The sequence below is a fragment of the Prosopis cineraria genome, unplaced genomic scaffold (genome assembly GCF_029017545.1).
Source record: "Prosopis cineraria cultivar Desert tree isolate PC_DT_omini unplaced genomic scaffold, ASM2901754v1 PC6, whole genome shotgun sequence".
NCBI lineage: Eukaryota > Viridiplantae > Streptophyta > Magnoliopsida > Fabales > Fabaceae > Prosopis > Prosopis cineraria.
In genome coordinates, this window is record NW_026555337.1 from 8,714,477 (window position 1) to 8,734,113 (window position 19,637).

At 31.1% G+C, this 19,637-nt stretch overlaps 2 protein-coding genes across 2 annotated transcripts; both read right to left on the bottom strand.

Moving 5' to 3' along the window:
* Positions 1-234: 234 nt before the first annotated feature.
* LOC129313683 (E3 ubiquitin-protein ligase RMA3) lies at positions 235-2,560 on the bottom strand. Its single transcript, XM_054956990.1, has 2 exons — positions 2,420-2,560; positions 235-1,454 (listed from the first exon to the last, which is right to left on the bottom strand). Exon 2 carries the CDS (start codon positions 1,421-1,423, stop codon positions 650-652), a length of 774 nt encoding a protein of 257 aa, XP_054812965.1. The 5' UTR covers positions 1,424-1,454; positions 2,420-2,560; the 3' UTR covers positions 235-649.
* An 8,485-nt stretch (positions 2,561-11,045) lies between these two features.
* LOC129313687 (uncharacterized) lies at positions 11,046-13,601 on the bottom strand. The gene is given in 5 exon segments (XM_054956996.1): positions 11,046-11,311; positions 11,313-11,359; positions 11,362-11,389; positions 11,391-11,452; positions 13,192-13,601. Coding segments are annotated over 5 exon segments (564 nt in total). The 5' UTR covers positions 13,445-13,601; the 3' UTR covers positions 11,046-11,137.
* Positions 13,602-19,637: the final 6,036 nt, after the last annotated feature.

Sequence of the window (19,637 nt, forward strand, 5' to 3'; positions counted from 1 at the left end):
ATGTTTAAATAGTTATTGTTCAGAGGAGGCATGTCAACCAATAAGAGTGAGTTGGTTTTCTTTGCCATATTCATCAAGCTTTCCACTTTAACTAATGTTCCTGTAACCACAATTTCTGAACAACTCAGATAAGTCCTAATTGCCAATATATCAGTCAAATTGTCCAACACTTCCTGCATCCACACATGCTTCGTTGATACTAGGATGTAAATCGCAAGTGTTGCCAATGAAGAATCTTCCAAATTTGATCCTTTACATTCATGTATTTAGCGACAAGTGACAGAAAGCGACGAAAAAGAACGTGATTATGAATGAACTCACGTCTTAGCATCTAAAATTCACAAACTTCAACTTCCCCTGAACAGTCTTCTCCACAGGGCTCAAAAAACACAAGAAATTGGCTTCAAATCAGGCATATAAAATTTAATTTATAGTCACATATAATAATATATAGTACATTATTCAGACAAAAGAAGGATAAAGCATCATATATGCTTTTTCTTGCTGCTGTTAAAGACAGTGAGGGGGGAAAAACCAAACCAAGACATGCTATTTACTTGTCACATAAACCTACAGCCAATCTCTAAACAGTACTTAATATCTAGGACTACACATGATATATGTCTATATAGTCTACATCAAAATATCTTCAGAACAAGAGAAGACACAGAATGATACAACAGAGGAGAAAGAAAGATACTCTGCTTAGAGACTTGTCAATGAGCATTTCCTGCCTCCTCATTCTATGACTGCCACCTGTAATATGAGGATAGTAACCGACATAACGATATGCCAATGAATTAGAATCAGAATTCCCAAGCATCCTTGCAAAGACCGTTTCTCTGAACATATCAATAATAGGATAGGAGAAACTAGTCAGAGCTGCAACTCCAAGATACGGTGATCTATTAATAATAGCATGTCCTTCATAAAGGTGAGGGCAGTATTGATGATAATGAAATGGCTGCGATTGCGACTGTAAATAACTTGGGTGGAGTTGACCACTTTGAGAAGTCGATGCAGTAGCAGAATTTAACATAGCATTCGAGCTGTGAGGAGGTGGTCTACTAGGTATTCCTGTATCCATCTGGGTTTTCGTGACTTCAGAATCCGAACTATGTGCACCTCGGCCGTAAAGAGGAACTAATGAAGTATGAGAGAGGTCGGATTTACAAACCGGGCATGAAGGTTGCAGATGGTCTGATTCATCAGAAGAGCTCTGAGTTTGAAGCCACCTGAATATGCAAGGCCAGCAGTACAGGTGACCACAAAGAGTGACCACAGGATCATGTGCTGACTCCAAGCATATGTTGCACTCAAAGCAACCATTGTCACTATCAGCCATGCTAGTCTCTGAAGAAATTGATTTCAATTTTTTCTCGCTTGAGACATTCCCGTTACAATCAAAGCACGCCGGTTCCATTTTTTTTCCCCCAGTTCTACAGCAATTCGACCTGTAACAAATTTTTGAACATTTCTTGAAACAGACTGGCAAGGAAGCAAAACCAATTTGATGCATGTGGTTTGAGAGAGTGCAAGAGAGTGAGACCTCATCAACACATAACAAGAATATGTAACTTTATTTGTCTCCAACGGGGGAAAGAGTTTTATGTGTTGCAGCATGGCACAGCAAAAGAATAAGCATATGTCACCAATGCTAATTATTTACCTAAACTCTAGCGGCATGTATATGACATTTCAATACAACATTTCTTAGACATTTGAAAATGTAGTTAATAAGATACCACCAAATATCGAGGTATTGAAAACTGGATGGATTATTGAACAGATCAAGGCACTAGTTCAAAAGTAAATGATCAAAATAGTAATCAATCTATGATCAAATTGGTCATAAACCAGTTAAGACATTTACTGGTTCAAATAGTTAGGTTGACCCAGATTTCTAGGCCAAACATTTCTCTTTGGTAAAGCAAAATGATGATGAGTTCAAAACTTGAACATATCAGCAGAGCAGATTGGATCAAATATATATCAAAGAGATCCAAATTTGAAATTTCCCCATTTCCAATTTATCATGAAAAACACAGATGAAATCATTATCTCAGTGTAGATGAAGGGCAAAATATGAAAAAAGTTTGAAAGAAAAGGCTCACAAGTGAAAAGATAAATGAAGATACAGCTGGATTCAATTATTTGGAATTTCTTCAACAAGTGGAAGGCAAATTAAATTAAAGCAAACAAACGAAGAATCAAAGCTTAAAATTTGAGCCCAGATAAAAATCCGAGAAACACGAGCCAACTGCGACGGTAATCAAGAGCAAAACAAGATACCCAGAAGCCAAACCCAATAAGAAGCCGACAAAATTAAAATCAGAAAAAGAGGACAAGGAAAATTTCTCCTTTCATTCGTAAAGAAGACAATAGCATGTGAGAAAGGGAGAGAGAAAACAGAAGATACCTGTAATGTAAGAAAGAGAACAACAGAAGAGAAAGAGGAAGGATGGTGGAGAGATGGGTGGAATGAGAATAAATGCATGGAGAAGGGTGAAAGGAGGAGAGGAAGATGAAGCAATGCAAGTGGAACGAGGAGTGGGGACACCTTTTTAGTTACGGTCGAGATTACCCTAATCTCACAGGAGGAAAAACGAAGCTTCAACAGCAATATCTTGTTAACTTGTTACTCACTATCACGTGTGTTGTAAAAATTTTACCAAGCTATGCTGATATTTTAAAATTTCGGATATTAGATGTTGGTAAAAAAATGTATTTTAAGAGTATGCATCAAAAAATATGCATATTTAATGAATAAAATTAAAAACTCATTAGATTTTTAAATTAAATTAATGAGCTTAAAATTTTTTTAAATTATAATAAAATAAATTAAAAGTCACTTATAAATATTCTTTAGTTATCAAAATTAGTTGAAGATGGTGATGAATTGGGGATAGTTATATTATGATTCACATATTCAGTCAAATTTATTTTTTTAATATTTTATATTGATATTAATGATATTGTCGCCTTAGATGGGGATTGATCCATTGGTGTCCCATTTTGCGATTCAGTTGAACGGCCAATATCCTTACGACACATTCAAGGGCGTATGCGTCTTTTTGCCACGCTTAATATTCTGTCTCCAGCTCATCACATGACATCGCGAACAAGAAGTCACAAAATTAAATTTTTCGGCCAGCTAAAATTAAAAGTTACTACTTCATAATTATTTATATTGGCGAGAAGCCGAGAATATAGATTTTCTGCTACGCTTAATGATTTTTGTATTTAAAGGAAATTTATCATTTGTGTATAAAGCAAACTTTCTATATATTTTTTAAAAAATATTATTTACTTATTTATATAGATTTAATTCAGTATGTTAAATTTTTAATGAGTAAAAAAATTGATTAAAAATCATCCCCCGGGGGGGACCACCGCTCGGTTTTATCATTTTATGCCACAATAATCAATATCAATAGTATTAATAATTTGATTTAATTATTAGAACTTGAAGCCGAGAATGGTGATGATTTTTGTATTTAAAGGAAATTTATCATTTGTGTATAAAGCAAACTTTCTATATATTTTTTTAAAAAATATTATTTACTTATTTATATAGATTTAATTCAGTGTGTTAAATTTTTAATTAGTAAAAAAATTGATTAAAAATCATCCCCCGGGGGGGACCACCGCTCGGTTTTATCATTTTATGCCACAATAATCAATATCAATAGTATTAATAATTTGATTTAATTATGAGAACGTGACAAAATTAAAACATATTTATATAATATGATCATATCACGTGTTAAATAATCAAAATTTAACACCCACAGCTAAAAACGTTGCATTGAACAATCCAAAACCACTTGCAAATTTTGAGTTGACCAATATCACGTGCTCATGTAAGCTAGATATCTTTGGATTTTCAAGCTCCTTTTGAATCAGGTTACTCTATTTATTTTGTTTTAATTAAGCCTCTATAATTTAATCCATTAAATATATTAATTTATAAAAGTAAAATTGTTATTAAATAATTAAATTTTTTAAGACAAAAATATTTTTGAAGTTTATAAAAAATTGATTTAATACTTTTGGCAAAAATAGGTTTAATACAATATTTATTTTAATTAAAATTTTGGACAAAATAGCAAATTTACTCCTAAATTATAGGTCTATGAATGTTTGGAATTTTAAGTTCATTTTTGGTGCGATGCTCCCCTTCAACTTTTAAAAATGATATAATTTGACCTTTATTATTAACAAAAGTTAATTTTTGTGACATCCCAAAATTTAATTTAAGGATTAATTAAATTAATTGAGCTAATAAAAGTATTTAAGTATTTAAGTGAGTTTAAGAACTTAATTAAGATGATATGTGTATTGATTGAGGATTTAATTTAGAAATTTTGTGAATTGGAAGTGTTAATTAGAAAATCATATATGATTGAGATCAATTAATTGTTTGGGCATTTATTTATGATTAAATTAAAATTAAGCCTAAAATCATGTATAAAGGAAATTAGGTTTCAAACTAGATCTAGAGCCAAAGTATTGGATTTTGGTGAAAATTTGCTGAATGTACAATTCATTGTAGTGAAAGAGACATTTACTGCAGCAAAAGTATTGTTCATCACGGTGAATGTCTAAAAATCATACTTAAAGGTCTATTTGTGAAACAGATGCGATGGAGGTTTTTGGAAGGTTTTGGGCAATTTTCTTTAGCTCTATTAGGATTTTGACTTCTCTAGCACCAGAGCACAAATTTTAACTCATCATAAATTTAGGTAATGCTTCTAATTTATCTCCGACCCTCTAATCTTCTTTCTAATCAAGTTTTAGCATTGATCAAGTTTAAAGTTTAAATCTGAAGCAACTCTAGCCATGGGATTCAAATTTTATGGGTTGTTTGAAGTTAAATAAACGTTATGTATGTTATTTTGATTATATTTACATAAGGTGGTGCTTAAATCTGAAACTCTAGAGTTGTTTTCAATTAGATTAAGCTAACGATAATGGTTTAGAGTTAATCATAATACTAAGTAACTAAGTTTAAGCTAATGAAATTAACTAACAATGTGTATTAAGTATAATGAAGGTTAAATAAGTTATTAGAAATGAGTTTAGGTGTTAATTTTGCTAATCACACTTAACAAGGGTATTAGGCATTAATTGTGATTAATGGTTAATAAATGATAATGAGTCATTAATGATGTTTAATGGTTCTAATTGTAGATTTGGCTACTCTTGGAGCTTGTTGATTGCTTGAAAGCTCATTTAAAATCAAAAGTGTATTCGGGGTGGTAACTGAGCATGGAGGTAACAAAAAGTTAATTTTTTATAAATAATTATTATTTGCAATTACGAGTTGCATGTTATTGATTTTGATGAAATTGATTATAAGAATATGCAAGCATGTAGGTATCAATTGCTAAGACTTATGTGGTATTTTGTCATCAGCTTGAAGAAATAGGATGTTTGACTTGATTTGAGTCGTATAATTATACCATGTTAAAATATGATGAGGGCATGAGATGTTGGCATATTTCATGAAATTTCAATATGGTTATTAAGCATAATGTAATGATGGAATTGCAACCATTGTAATTTTAATGAGCATAACTATAAGTATTTGATTAATTATGCGTGTGATTGACTTGTATTATGTGTTTAAATAGTTACTTGGTGCCATGATAAGCATGAGTATAAAGTTTTGGTATGAGATCAAATATTAGTTTTTTTATGTTAACTTGATGGCATGTGCTTAATTATGAGATAAATTAATTAAGTTTGCATTATGACATATTATTGAGTAACATGAACATGTTACATGATCATGGATGTGTGGGAGCTCACCCAAGTGAGTAAAGACATTATAGAAAAGTCCATGTGATATAGCCTCTATTGAGATTTGTGCATGGTGGTTGGCATAGTTAATTACAGTACATTTATGTCCATTGTCTCTCAGGGATGACATATGTAAGCATGCTTACATAAGATCACTTGTTTGCTACAAGGGACGGTGTGGGTCATGGTAATTATGACATCTTGGTATTCAAGAAGGAATCCATAATCTAAGAGTAGAGAGTAGGTACCACAGCCGGATAACCCTTACAATTGAAGAGCGGGTCAAGTTCAATCACACGAGTTAGTTTTATATGTTTTAATAGTCCATAGATTTAATTAGAAGATGGAAAAAGAGGAATAAAGATGGAATGCATGTGATCATGCATAATTATCACCATTATATTATATGCCTTGTGATTCATGATTAATAGTCTTATGATATATGTTAAATATTGAAAAAGATTGTCAATTGTGATTTCTTGCTTTACGTGCTTGTATTTGCCATACTTTTATATACTTGAATTTATGTGTCTTAGTTATTGAGATTGCATAATCTCACTCTCATTGGTTAATACTTTTTCAGGAAACGCTAACATTAAGGCTAAAGGGAAGCAATAAAGACTAGAGACGTGTAGCTTCTTAAGTAAAGTCTCTAGTTATTTAATTAGTGTATTTGAATCCTTATTATTACTAACATTAGGGGTTTGTATTTATTAGAAAGTCTATTTCATTTGCATAAGCCTAAATATTGTCTTGTGCAATTCTTATTATGGCTTTTCATGGTTTTGTAATGGGAGCTAATCATGCAGAGTATAGTTTATGGTTGATGGTTGAATCATTAATGCATGTGGAGTCTTAGCATACTTATATATGGATGTGGTTTTACCTGATTGTGTATCTCAATGAGAATTTGGTGATGACATTTGGTTGATTTGAGGTTATGGTAATATGTGGATGCATAGAGTCCTAAGTGTCTAAAGTCCCCATTGGTATTGAATTGAGGCGTAACCAAAATAATTAGCTAGAGTATTTAATTGTTTACATGTGGACATTTGGATTATTTTAATTGGAGGTTTGAGTTAAAAATTAAGTGCTGTGGATCTTAGATTTTTTTTTGTTGTCAAATCTATGCTGTTAATTCATATACGCCATGATGAAATATTCAATTGGCTATGGCGGATGTAGTTGTTTGTCTTGGCTGCGATGAGTTATGCCTTTGGCAATGATGAGTAGCCTTTATGCCACAAGACAAGATAAATGAGTGCTTAGTCATGACAGACTTGTCATAATTTATTGAAATGACTGTTTGGCCCTTGTTTAACTTGTTTTGTGTTTGAACTTTAATCAAAGGTCTAAGCTAAAAATTAGGTACTTTGAATGTTAGATTATTTTTATTGTCAAATTTGTGCTGTTAATGGTGAAATGTTCAATTAGTTGTGGCGGATGTGGTTGCTTGTCTTGGCCACAGTGAATTATGCCTTTGGCAATGGCGAGTAGATTCTATGCCATAAGCCACAACAGATGAGCGCCTAATTTATTGAAATGACTTGTTGGCCTTGCTTAACTTGTTTTGTGCTCAAATTTATTTCTATGCTTTTGTACCTGTTTATATTTTGATTTTAAGTGTTTTTAATTATTGTTTTCAAATATGAATGTTTTTTGGATTCCATTTTATTTAAACTTAGTTTTTAAATAATTTTTAGAGATTGAACTAGCTATGGTTGATTCTAGCTTCTGTGGTCATCATGCGTAATCAAAGTACTTGGTATAAATTAGTGTGGTATGGTAAGGTTAATGATGGAAGTCATTACAACTTTGACCACTATTTAACTAGAAAATGATAGAAAAACCTAAAAAATTATTTAAAAAAATGATCCAAAATTACAAAAAATGATATTAAAATTACAAAAAAATATCAAGAAAATTTTACTAGTTGTTTTTTGTAATTTAGAACCTTTTTTTGTCAAAAATTACAAACAAGGATATTAAAATTACAAAAAATGATCAAGAAAATTTTACTAGTCATTTTTTGTAATTTTTTAGAACCTCTTTTGTCATTTTTATGATCAACTAACGATCAAATTTAATTTTTATTAATGATAGAGGTTAAATTACACCTTTTTTTTAAATCAAAGGAAAATATCACATAAAAAATAAGTATAGGGTCTCAGATGTTACTGAACATATAGTTTATATATCAATTTACTCTTTTACCATATTTTTTTTATAAAAGCTTATACCTGTGAAAATTAATTAGAAGACATAATTTAATTATATAAATTTTGAGTTATCGAAATTATAAGATTAATTACAAAGTTATATGATCTTTTATAAAATATGAAAGTTCTTAATATATTTTTTAAAGGAAAAATTCAAAAATTTTAAACTTAAGGGATTAATAAATATAACCTATCAATTTGATGAAAATAAAATAAAATATAAAGACTGACTCCCAATATGATATAACTTACTCTCCCTGTTTTATTCTTTTAAAATTACAAGCACATTCTAAATATAGTTTCTTATAAATTATAAGCCAAATCTTATTAATTGGACTCATCTTTTATGACATTGAGAAACAAAGGTAATCATTAATGACAAGTACATTTTCGTTCGACATATTCAATCTGAAACATAGTAATTATTAAAATAAATTACCCCCTTCATTTTTTTTACCAACAAATTACCCCTCCTTCATTTAAAAATATGTATTTTTTAGAGTTTTTTTTTCATTTTATAGACCAATTTAGAACTTTAAAGCTCTATTTATTATAATTTTTCTTATTGTCTCATTATTAACTGCAACATCTTTAAAACAATGTTTATCAAGTTTTAGAGATCAATTTAACAATGTACTTAATATTCTTATATGGTAATTGCATTTTTTAATATGTACTGTATGCCAATACTTTAAAAAAGATACAGGCATTTTAAAGTAAATTTATTAAAGATTGTGAAACAATTAAAAGTTTGGCGGCTAGTAGATACGGCGAGGCCATCAACATTCAACCCAATGGCCCCTTTTGTGTGTGTGTGTGTGTGTGTGTGGGACAGGATAATTATGAAATTTTATGAAACTTTAAATTAGATTTTCTGATTAACAACCACTAATGACTAGTACTTCTTACTGTCCGTCCTTAATATAAGATATTAAGATCTAAATAATTAATTAGTCCATAGAGATTAAGAAAATTGATTAAATTGATTATTTGCTATTTTCATGTAAAAAATACTTCCTTTAATCTTTTATATACAAGTCACATTCTAAAAAAGTTGTGGTGCTAAATAAAAGTCATTTCGCAAGCAAAGATTATCTATGCAAGGGTTGGGATTTGAGTCTTTAGCACTAACATCAACTTTAGTTGATTAAGAGTTTGTAACTGTTTTTTTGTGTGGGTAATATTGATTGCTTTATTTCAAATGTATATTATTTTCAATTTCTCAATTTCTAAAGAGGAGATAAAGAAGGTTTATTTTTTAAATTTATGGCATTTATTATGGGTGAAAATGGAAATCAAAATATTTTTTAGATAATTTTAATGATAAACTAATTTTCTTGATTCATGACAGGTGACTTAAGAACTATGTGTTGTCTTTTCTTAAATACTCCTCTTTTAACGGGGAAAAAAGAGTGAGAAAAACTATGACATCAATCAAAAAAATATGAATGAGGGAGACAAGAAAGATTAGAGTCTTATTTTCAAGATCAAAATAAATTCCTCAACTAATCTTATATTTAAATTATGAGGGAGAAATAATTAGGGATTTTAATAATTTTTGTGATCAACAAATTTATTATCCACCGTTCCGAACAATGAAGTTTGGAATTTAGTATCCCATGCTTATACACTATACACAACTTAATGATATTGGTTGAGACATTTATTTATCGTGAAATATCAAAAGCAATCACAATCAATTTTACAACGACGCGAGTCCTTTCCATTGTTTCTCCACCAATCAAAGTGCGCTTTAATTAAAGCTAATTGAGTTAGGTGGCAACTCGCATTTGATCCAACTAAGTCAAGCGGAATCTTCCTGTGGAGTCTGAGTTATCATTTTAATTATGGCCATTGTTTCACTTCATGTTACAGGCTTGGTCCGTGACTTCATGATCAGTCAAGTTCCAATGCCATTAAAAAAAAAGAAAAGAAAAGAAAAGAGACATGCGAAAATGACAGTGTTGAGTGTTTTACACTCGTCGTTCAAATGACGATTTCATTGATCAATCACATCTGTGTTCAAAGGAGAATATCATCATATGGCTTGTCTCAGGTAATTTTGCTATTATCTTCAGCACCCTCTCTTCTATGTTCCACCAAGTTGTAGCTTGCAGAGGACAATTTAGGATCACGCCCTCCAAGACTTGTGAGAGCTAGCAGTGAAATGAAATGAAACCAACAGTCTAGTGCTCAGCTAACCTTATCAACTCTTTATATTAAATATGGTTAAAAATAATTTACATTATTAAAATAATTTAAACCACTTAATTATACACATCTAAAACTCTATACATTTTAATCTATCTTTAATCTTTAAATGAAAAATTTTTTTGACTTCTTCATCTCTAATAAGATAGTTAACCTCTCCTTAATTTCTCTAACTCCCATTAGATGAGGCTAGCTCCCCATAACTCAATCCATAAGCTTATGACATAAGACTTTACACCTATATTAACCAACTCAATTAATTTTAATGGAAAGATTATTTTAGAGTTTCACGCAAGGAACTTAAATAAAAAAAATTATAAAATCAAAAAATTACTCTAAAATTCCATACTCTTTATTGGAATCGTCAATTATTATTGAATAGTTATCATTACTATTACTTGGTTGTCTACCAAACCTCCCTTAGAAATATAATTCTTAAATTTTAAAATAAAAATAATAAGTTTATCATTAAAATTTAAAATAAAAAAGTGCAATTGCCTCTTTCTCCGTCCGAAGAGCATTTACATTGCATATTGCCGTGATGAGCATCACTGTTGAAAAGCCATGAAGGCGCAGACTTTACTTTTGACTATCATACAAGAGATGCAGCGCAGCTTGTTCACTTTAATTTTCCAGACCTCACTTACCCATAATTGACATTAACTTTCTTAGGTGTGACTATCAAAATGGCTAGCTTTGACATCTTCATCTGCAAATTTATTTAATTTTAATTCTTAAAATTTGTGATTATAAACCGTAAAATTTTCCTTGCCAGAAAACTTATGCAGATTGATGTAACTAAGAAGCAAATTATCCAAACTTAAGACATCTGCATTCAGAGATGAAAGAAGCTAAAAGTAAAATAGCTTTACTTCCAACAGACAACTTACAAGCTAATAATCTCACAAGAATTTTTCTATGCTAGTGGTCAATGTTGATTTGGGCACAGCACCAATAATGGTTTCTTTCTTCTCACCATTTTTGAAGATAATGACAGTTGGGATACTTCTGATCCCGTATTGGGTAGCGACCGAAGGGCTCTCATCAGTGTTAAGCTTGTAGCACTTCATCTTCCCCAGCATATTGCTTTGCTAGTTCATCAATTATAGGGTGAATCATGCGGCGGGGCCACACCATGGGGCCCAGAATTCAACACCAAACCGGAGATTCAGATTCCAGGACGAGTGACTGCCAATTTGCATCAGTAATAGAAGTCACTGCAATATTTTGTATAGAAAAAGGTTGTCTTCAATTAGTAAATTCTTTCAGAACAAGTGGACAATCCATTGAAGCGTAAAGAGATCATAAGGAATTACGTGCACTGGCATCACTAGAATCATGAAGAAAGCAAGGCATCAGCACAAGGCAGGGTTAGAGACTTGGTACAATACTTGAATAGATCGTTGTTTTATTATAAATCATAGGCATGGTCCGAATACACTGCAAACTCTTGGCAACAACAGAAAATGGTAATGCCAATCTCCAAATTCCCATCAATAAACCCCACAGCATTGAAATGGATCTGTTAAAGCTTACATGCATGATGGAAAATCATGTAGTTGAGATAATTGAGTTTTACAAGTAGTAGTATATAATGTTCTAAATGAGAATAAGATCCTAGGACAGCATCGGAAGCCCTTTTTTTTTTTTTTGGCCTGAAACCTTATTAACGGAGGAATTGTTAAATCTTTCTTACACCACAAGATTGGAAGTTGCGCACGCAAAAGAAAGAATGTCCTCAACGGTCCGGAGAGTTAGAATCGCTTGGATCAACAAGGCATAAATTATACTGATATTATAATCACTCCCATAATGGCATAAAACTTAAACCACAAATATTACCATCTGCTGAATGCTTCATCAGAAAGAGATCATGCATTGAATATTGTCGACCAATTAGTCTTTAAAAAAAAAAAAGGATAACTACTGTAATAGCTCTCAAATTACATTAATTCCATGTAAGCAGAAAACTGGAAATTACTATATAAGTTCGATGTTACTTATTGGATCCACTTGTACAATTCTCTTAATGAATGGGTTAGGTTTGCACCATAAGTTTTTCTATAGCAAGCAGGAGATAAAGTCAAAGTAGTGTAGTAGATTTTATTATGGCTGAAAAGTAGTGTAGTAGATTTTATTATTTTATTATGGCTGAAATTATTTAGCAACAAATTCGAGAAATCTCCCCATGACTGAAGAAAAGGGAAAAAGAAAATGACCCCTAAAATATGGAATCGAAGCGGATATTTCACATTGATTTTGTCCGAGTTTCTAATCTAACTAACAGTTGCGGACCAAAGAAGTTTTTGGCTTCTCTCTCAATTGGTAACGTCATCTACCTTCATAAAGCGTCTCAGTTCAATCAACATCGGCCCCCAAAAAAAAAAGTAAACTTAAGCACTATACCCAAATTTGGGCTCTGCCACTCCGGTTTCTGGATTGCATACAGGCATATGACCAAACTTAAAAAATGAACACGCGCACACACAAACCCTCTACATATGTGTGAGAACCAAAGTGATAAAGGAAATATATGAAACTACCAAGGTGACATTAAGTGATGATCTAATTTGAAATTGCATGCGTAAAGCAACTATAAGTGCATGATGCACTGATTTATAATACTCAATTGGCCTATGTCTAGTGTGATGGAAACAGATTGTTCGCTAATCTAAAGTTCATCAGCTAATAGCGAATGCAGCGGACCATCATATCTTTCACTTTAATCCACAGAATATTCTGGTCATTACAATCAGTCTTAAACACTAGCATTTGAAGTTTCCGTTCTTACAATTACTAGACCATCTTCAGAATTTTTTTTTTTTTTTAATTTTCCAAACCCTTGACGCTAAATCCAGAAATAATTTACAATGAATAAAATCAACCCATTAAAAAAAATTAACCTTTTAACTTAATCAAAACAGAATCCCTATGTAAAAAAAAATTAGAAGCGGACCTTCAACGGCGGTATCTCGAGCCTCGCACACGACCCGCCCACTGCGACGAGCGATTCTCGAGGGGGAAGCCGGCGAGCAGGAGAAACGAGTGATTGAGATGGGTCTGAGCTTAAGGCCTCGGAACTGCGACAACTTAAGAGAGCTGCGACGGCCGGAAAGCGAAGGAATCGAAAAAGCCGAGATCTGAGAGAAGGTGAGGGAAGGAGGAGTAGAAGAGCGAGAAACGCAGAGTGAATCGAGAAGAGCGGCCATTGAAGAAGGAGGAGGGGAGACCTAGTAGTAGAAGAAATTGAACAATTGAGAAAAGAGGATTTTGGGAAACTTTTTCTATAGATAATATTATGACGCGAATGGATGAGGTGGTGTCGCGGGACTGAGAAACTGAGAAGAACCAAAATACGGTACGGTGATTTTTTTTTTTTTCCCCTTCCTCCGGTGTTAGTAGGTGTCCCATTCAGACCACGCCACCTCATTCACGGGTCGCGGGAACACTTGGGGCCCCTTGCAATTGTAGTTTCTAGTGAGAAAGGATAAGTGATATTTATATATTTTCATGGCTTCTAACAGGAGCGTGGGTCAGATCCCGTTGTCTTAAAAATAATTTATTGGCAAGTAATCCGTGGGTGCTTTTATTTGGCCAAAAAAAATAAATCCATGAATGCTTTTATGAATGTCTCAGCAAATCCTTGTAACGTTGAGATCCATAAAATTTTAAAATAATTTTAAATTTTAATATTTTTTCATCTAATATGAAATCGTTTATTTTTTGGAATTTTTTTTATGAAATTCACATATTTTCAGAATATCCATTCATATAATTGTTGGTTAAGCAATAAAATCAATTCTTTTATAGTTTAAATAAATGCTGTTACGACTCATGTTGAAGACTTAATTCACTGAAATTGTTTTCATTGGCAAAAAAATTAGTACAGTTTGGCCCAGTTATTTTATTGCACAACGACTTTAACAGTGATTATAATGGTTTTGAATGGGATCAAATTTTATTGTTAATGTGAGAACTTTACTTAAAAGTAATCTTTAAGTATTTTTATAAGTACTTTTTGAATTGAACCTATAGACATTCTCTAATCTTAGTGAATTCTGTATCTAACTCAATTAGATTTTCTTTCATGAAAAAAATGTCATGTCTCATGTTATTCTCAGTTGCTTTCTCCCTTTATGGTTGGGCTTCTTGTATTGAATTTTGTATTTTTTATATTAAGCTTCTTATGCTGCTTTATTTTCTTTCAATTAATGACAATATATTCTTCTCATCTCTTCATTTGCTGCTTTGGCTTGTTCCTGTTCACTGCTTTCTTTGTCTTTGCTAATAAATTTTCTCTGATTGCCCTATATTTGAAATTTTGGTCATTAGAGGAAGCATGGTCTTTGGATCAATGGTTTTAGTTTAGCTTGCTGATTTTAGGCATCATGCCTTTATTGTATGAGCAGTTCCTTCTCATCTCAGTGCCTTTATGTTATGGCACTTTTATGCTTGAAGATAGGTTTTATTTGTTTTATGCTGATGATTTCATCTCATGCTCGTGGGTCTTCTCTTAACTAGCAATCATTTTCCTCACATGATCACTATTTCATGCAAGGGCTTTCTCATGGACTTGTATGCTTTTGTATTTGTTGTGGTTTGCCTCTTGCCCCAGGATCGATTTTCTCTGTTTTACTCAAGCGACAGGGACACTGATATCTCTGCGGATATTAGATAATTGTTAGTGGCCTATGGCTTTTTAGCCTGCTCGTTGAGAACTGTTGGTTCTCTCATCAGTACCTTTTTGGAACCATTCCTTTTGGAGGCGGGACTTTAGCCTTTATGCAAGTGATACATTATCAGCTTGTGGTTCTTCTTTTCATCAACAACGACATATTTATCTGTTTTTTCCATTCATGTTGTTTGTTTTAATTTGTGGCGTTTCTTCAAGCCCAATTTCATTTTTATTGAGACCTTTATGCTTGTAAGGGACTAACTGTACTTGGAATAAATTGTCCTTTCTTCAAAAAAATAATAATAATAATCACAGTATGTTTAAAATTATTTCATAGATAGATTAATTTTTCAACGATAGAAAAAAAAACACACAATCTATTTTATATAACAATAGCAATCATACCTTATGGTTAAATTCCAATTTCATACAGCCCAGAGCCAATAATTTGGACTAAATTAAAAAAAATTAAGGTTGAGCTTAATAAAATTATAGTTTTTAATGTTTGGGTCTGTTTGAATAGATCTGAAAAAAATTTAGGCCAAGCCTTATTGTACATAGTCATGGCTCAAATACCCAAATACAAAAAATTTTATTTTAAAAACTATATAAAATATTAATTATTTTTTAAATTTTAGGTCATTTATACCAAGATACCATATGTTTGAATACATTATTAAGTAAATTAAGGTTTAGGTTGACTTAATTTATTATTTTTAATTATTTTTTGTAACATCCCAATTTTTGCTCCTAAAATTAAAGTGACATTAGAATATAATTTATTAAGTAAATTAAGGTTTAGGGTGACTTAATTTATGTTGTCCAAGGTGTAAAGGCACAAAGGTCATGATTTAATAAAATAGAATATGAAATTGAAAAAAAAAATCTTGATCGAAATAAATTAATAATTATATTCTTAAAACATCAAATTATTATTTTATCAAAAAGAAGTACAAAAATTAGGGGTAGTAGATATTTATTAAAATATTGATATGTATTTATACGATTATTTCATGGAAATTAAAATGTACCATATAATTAGATAAGAAACAAAAAATATCTAAGAAGATTTAATTTTTAAAGATATACTACCAGATCATGATTTATAAAAAAAATTAATAAGATTGAATAAATTATGTAAATTATATGTCACATATTACAGTAGTCAACTATTATGAAGATTTTATTTGAGTAAGTTAGCATAATCTTTTAACTTTTTTGCTGAGTAAAAAAAAATATTAGATGGAATTTAAAAAGAAAAAAAAAAAGACTACAAGGGCGAGGCAAATTTGGATAATGGGCCAGAATAATGGGCCGTGGCCCAGTATCCTTTAATATTAAGTGGCAAAAGCATTTCCTCCCCCCGCATTCATTTCATTTTGGCACACGGGGGGAGGGCTAGAGCAACAGCGTCACGTCGTCAAGAGAGGGAAAAGTTTTTGAAGGTAGGTGCTATTATATAATACTTCGAAAATGATATGAACTTTTTTAACAATAGGTAAATTTTCTAAACATTTTTCTAAGCATATTTTTTCTTTATTTTATGAATTTTTAACAATAAAAGAATTTGGGGTGTCTATAATTTTAAAATTTGGATGGTTCTAACCAATTAATTTGAGCTTAAATATGTTAAGAGAGTCAGATTAAGTGTTTACTTGGTTTATATTTGTTGGATTTAATGATTCAAAGGATTTGTAATTAAATGGGTGTTTGAGGTAGTTAATGATATTCTAACAATTTAATATGAAATTAGTGTGCGGATCATGTTTATATAGGATGGAATTGAGGTTTGATTGTTTTATAAATTTTAGTTTGAATTTAATTGTGATTTTGAGCAGGTTGGAGAAACTCAAATTGAAGAAATTGGGGATTAAGTTAGTGGATAGTGTGTTTGATTAGGCTAGTTGGAGCCTAAATAAGTCATTTGAGCTAATAGGTATCTAAGTTATCAAGTGAAAATGAATTTTGGGATTTTTGAGTTAAATGGGTAATTAGAAAAAATGAATTTATAGTAGAAAATTGATGATTTTGAGTTATCTAAATTGTAGATTGATTCTTTTGAGATCTTGAAGTTGTTGGGAGCATTGATTTGCCAAGGATTCACAATACCTTTTTTGAGTCACTAAAAGGGTGGAGGTTATCAAGAGTCTAAATTCTTTATATACATGTTTTAAGTGTTTTTGATATTATAAAATTATGAATTGGATATTTAAATATGAATATGCTCCTTTGATATTTTAAAAAACATGCAAAGTGGGTGTGAGTTGATTTGTTGAAAGTGGTGGATAAATTAAATATATTATTTTATATGGAAAGTTATGAGAATGATTTGAATATATTTGATAATTGAGTTTTGAGAAAAATGCACGTGTTTATAAAATTGAGTATGATGTATGAAAAGCATGGTATTGCGGCATGTGAAAATATATTATTATATGTGCAAGTATGAGTGGACATAATAACATGACTGTAAAAGTAAAATGGGCAGGAGCTCATCATAATTAGAGATCATAATTATACTGTAAGTCTACATGACATGAACAACATTTGTGTAGCTTTTAGTGTTAGATAACTGTGATAACAACTCTAATGAGAGTTTGGTATGGTTTTAAAGTAATCGATAATACTCGCTCTGAGAGTATGTGTTAATGGTAATAAATATGACACTATAGGAATTCGATTACTAGTGATAAATATGACAAGTTAGGGCAGCGATGACTTTTGCCCAAGTTACCCTCCTAATATTGTAAGAGTTTAAGTTAGTTCGATCACACGAGTGGATCCTGTTACAAATTACAGCCCATAGACTTGATCATGAGAGATAAGGAGGAGATAGAAGGAAAAAATTAATTGATCATACATGCTTAGATACATTGCTATGATATGTAATTGTAAATTACCTACTTTACACGCCTTAAATGTTTATGTTCGTGTGTATTAGAAGTTAAAATTTTTTGATTATTGAGATATTTATTTCAACCCATATTTACTATTTGCCTTGTAAAGGCTTGGTAAGTGGCAAGGAAAAAGAATCGGAGGCAACAACCAATGACTAGATTAGTAATGCCTTTTAGTTGGTATGTGTAGAAATTGTTGTATTAAATTTATGTATTGTCAACCTAGAAACATATAGTGCATTTAAGTTTGTGTTGAAATTATAATTGTTATTGAAATTTGTGACTAATTTGTTGACAGTCTAACTAGTTTGGCCAACCAAATCTATAATGGCTTATATTTTGGCTAATGAACTTGTATTGTGTAAGATTATAATTGAGATATTATTGAATATTTTGAATCTAGCTATAATATTTAGCTTAAGCTGCTTGTGATACAGTTGAAAATATTGTGATTAATATCTATGTAATCTTAAGGTTGATGATGTTTATGGTTGAATTTGTAGATTTTAATGTTATGCTGGGTCTCAAGGCAAATATGCTTGTCTTACTAGTTTAGGAGTTCAACTGTGGTAAAATATTGAAGTCATGTAAATTAATTGTTTTGTCTTTATATCGTTGAGTAATCATATTGATGGGTTCCTCCATGCTTTTGTTTGTTTGACTATTCTAATTTATTGCTTTGAGCTTAATAGTTTTTGGAAATCTATTTTAATTGGGATCCTGTTTTTAAAGAATTTTTAATTGTCCTTGTTTCTATATAACATGATAGCACAATCTAATTAGTGAGTTAATTGTGATAGTTATTATATTTTTAATCTATAAAACACTCAAAATAATATTTAAGATCTATTTTAATGTTAATTTTTAAATCTTAAGTATCTCAAAAAATATTTTAATAATAATTTTAAATATATGTTGTATAAAATAAAAATAATTAATTTTAAAGTAAAAATTAATTAAAGTTAATTTAAAAAATAAAAAATTAATAATTTGAATAACTGGGCTAACTAGTATAAATCCAAAAAGGAGTTGGGCTTTACAATTCAAGTTTTTATTTAAATTTGAGCTTATTTAAACCATCTCAAATCTGACTGAGCTTCACCCCAGCCAAGTGTACCCGGCCTGTCGGAAGTCCCGGTTCTAACACCTTGCATTGACCAAAAGAAAGAGATAAATAAGCGTGATAAACGCTAGTCTTCAAAAGTGGACATGGAGGTGCTGCAAGACCCCAGTCCATTACCTAACCCAGCAACGTTTTCACCCAAAATTACGCTTTAATCCTCACACTTAAATTTCTTTAAACAACAATATTATTACTAATATTAATATGGTTTTTTAATACACGCTAAGATTTTGGTAAACTCGACCTGAGTAAAAGATCATTTACTCTCTCCATTCAATATTAATGATATTTTTAATTTAATTACACCCTCAGTTAATTAGTTTTTTTTTTAAATTACAACTCTTTCCATAAATTTTTTATTTAAAATATTTTTTAAAAAACTTATTAATTACATCTTCAAAAATTCACAATACGTTATATTTTTTTAGCATTTACAATATTGAACATTTTATAGGTGGTCATCGCTTTGGGCAGTTAAGTGGAGTTTCCCACGACTCAATGGCAAAACCGTAATTATGACCGATCGGGTCAAACACAATCTTTTTCCCCTTCGTAACCTCTGTCAAACCATCAACAATACCTTCCTCGCGTCAGGCAGGATCCTCAAATCCCCAGGTTTTGATACCACGCGCTCACCCATTGGGCAGTGTTGTCCATGCTCCTCCCAGCTTGTGAACACCATCGCCATTCCTTTTCTATAGAAAATT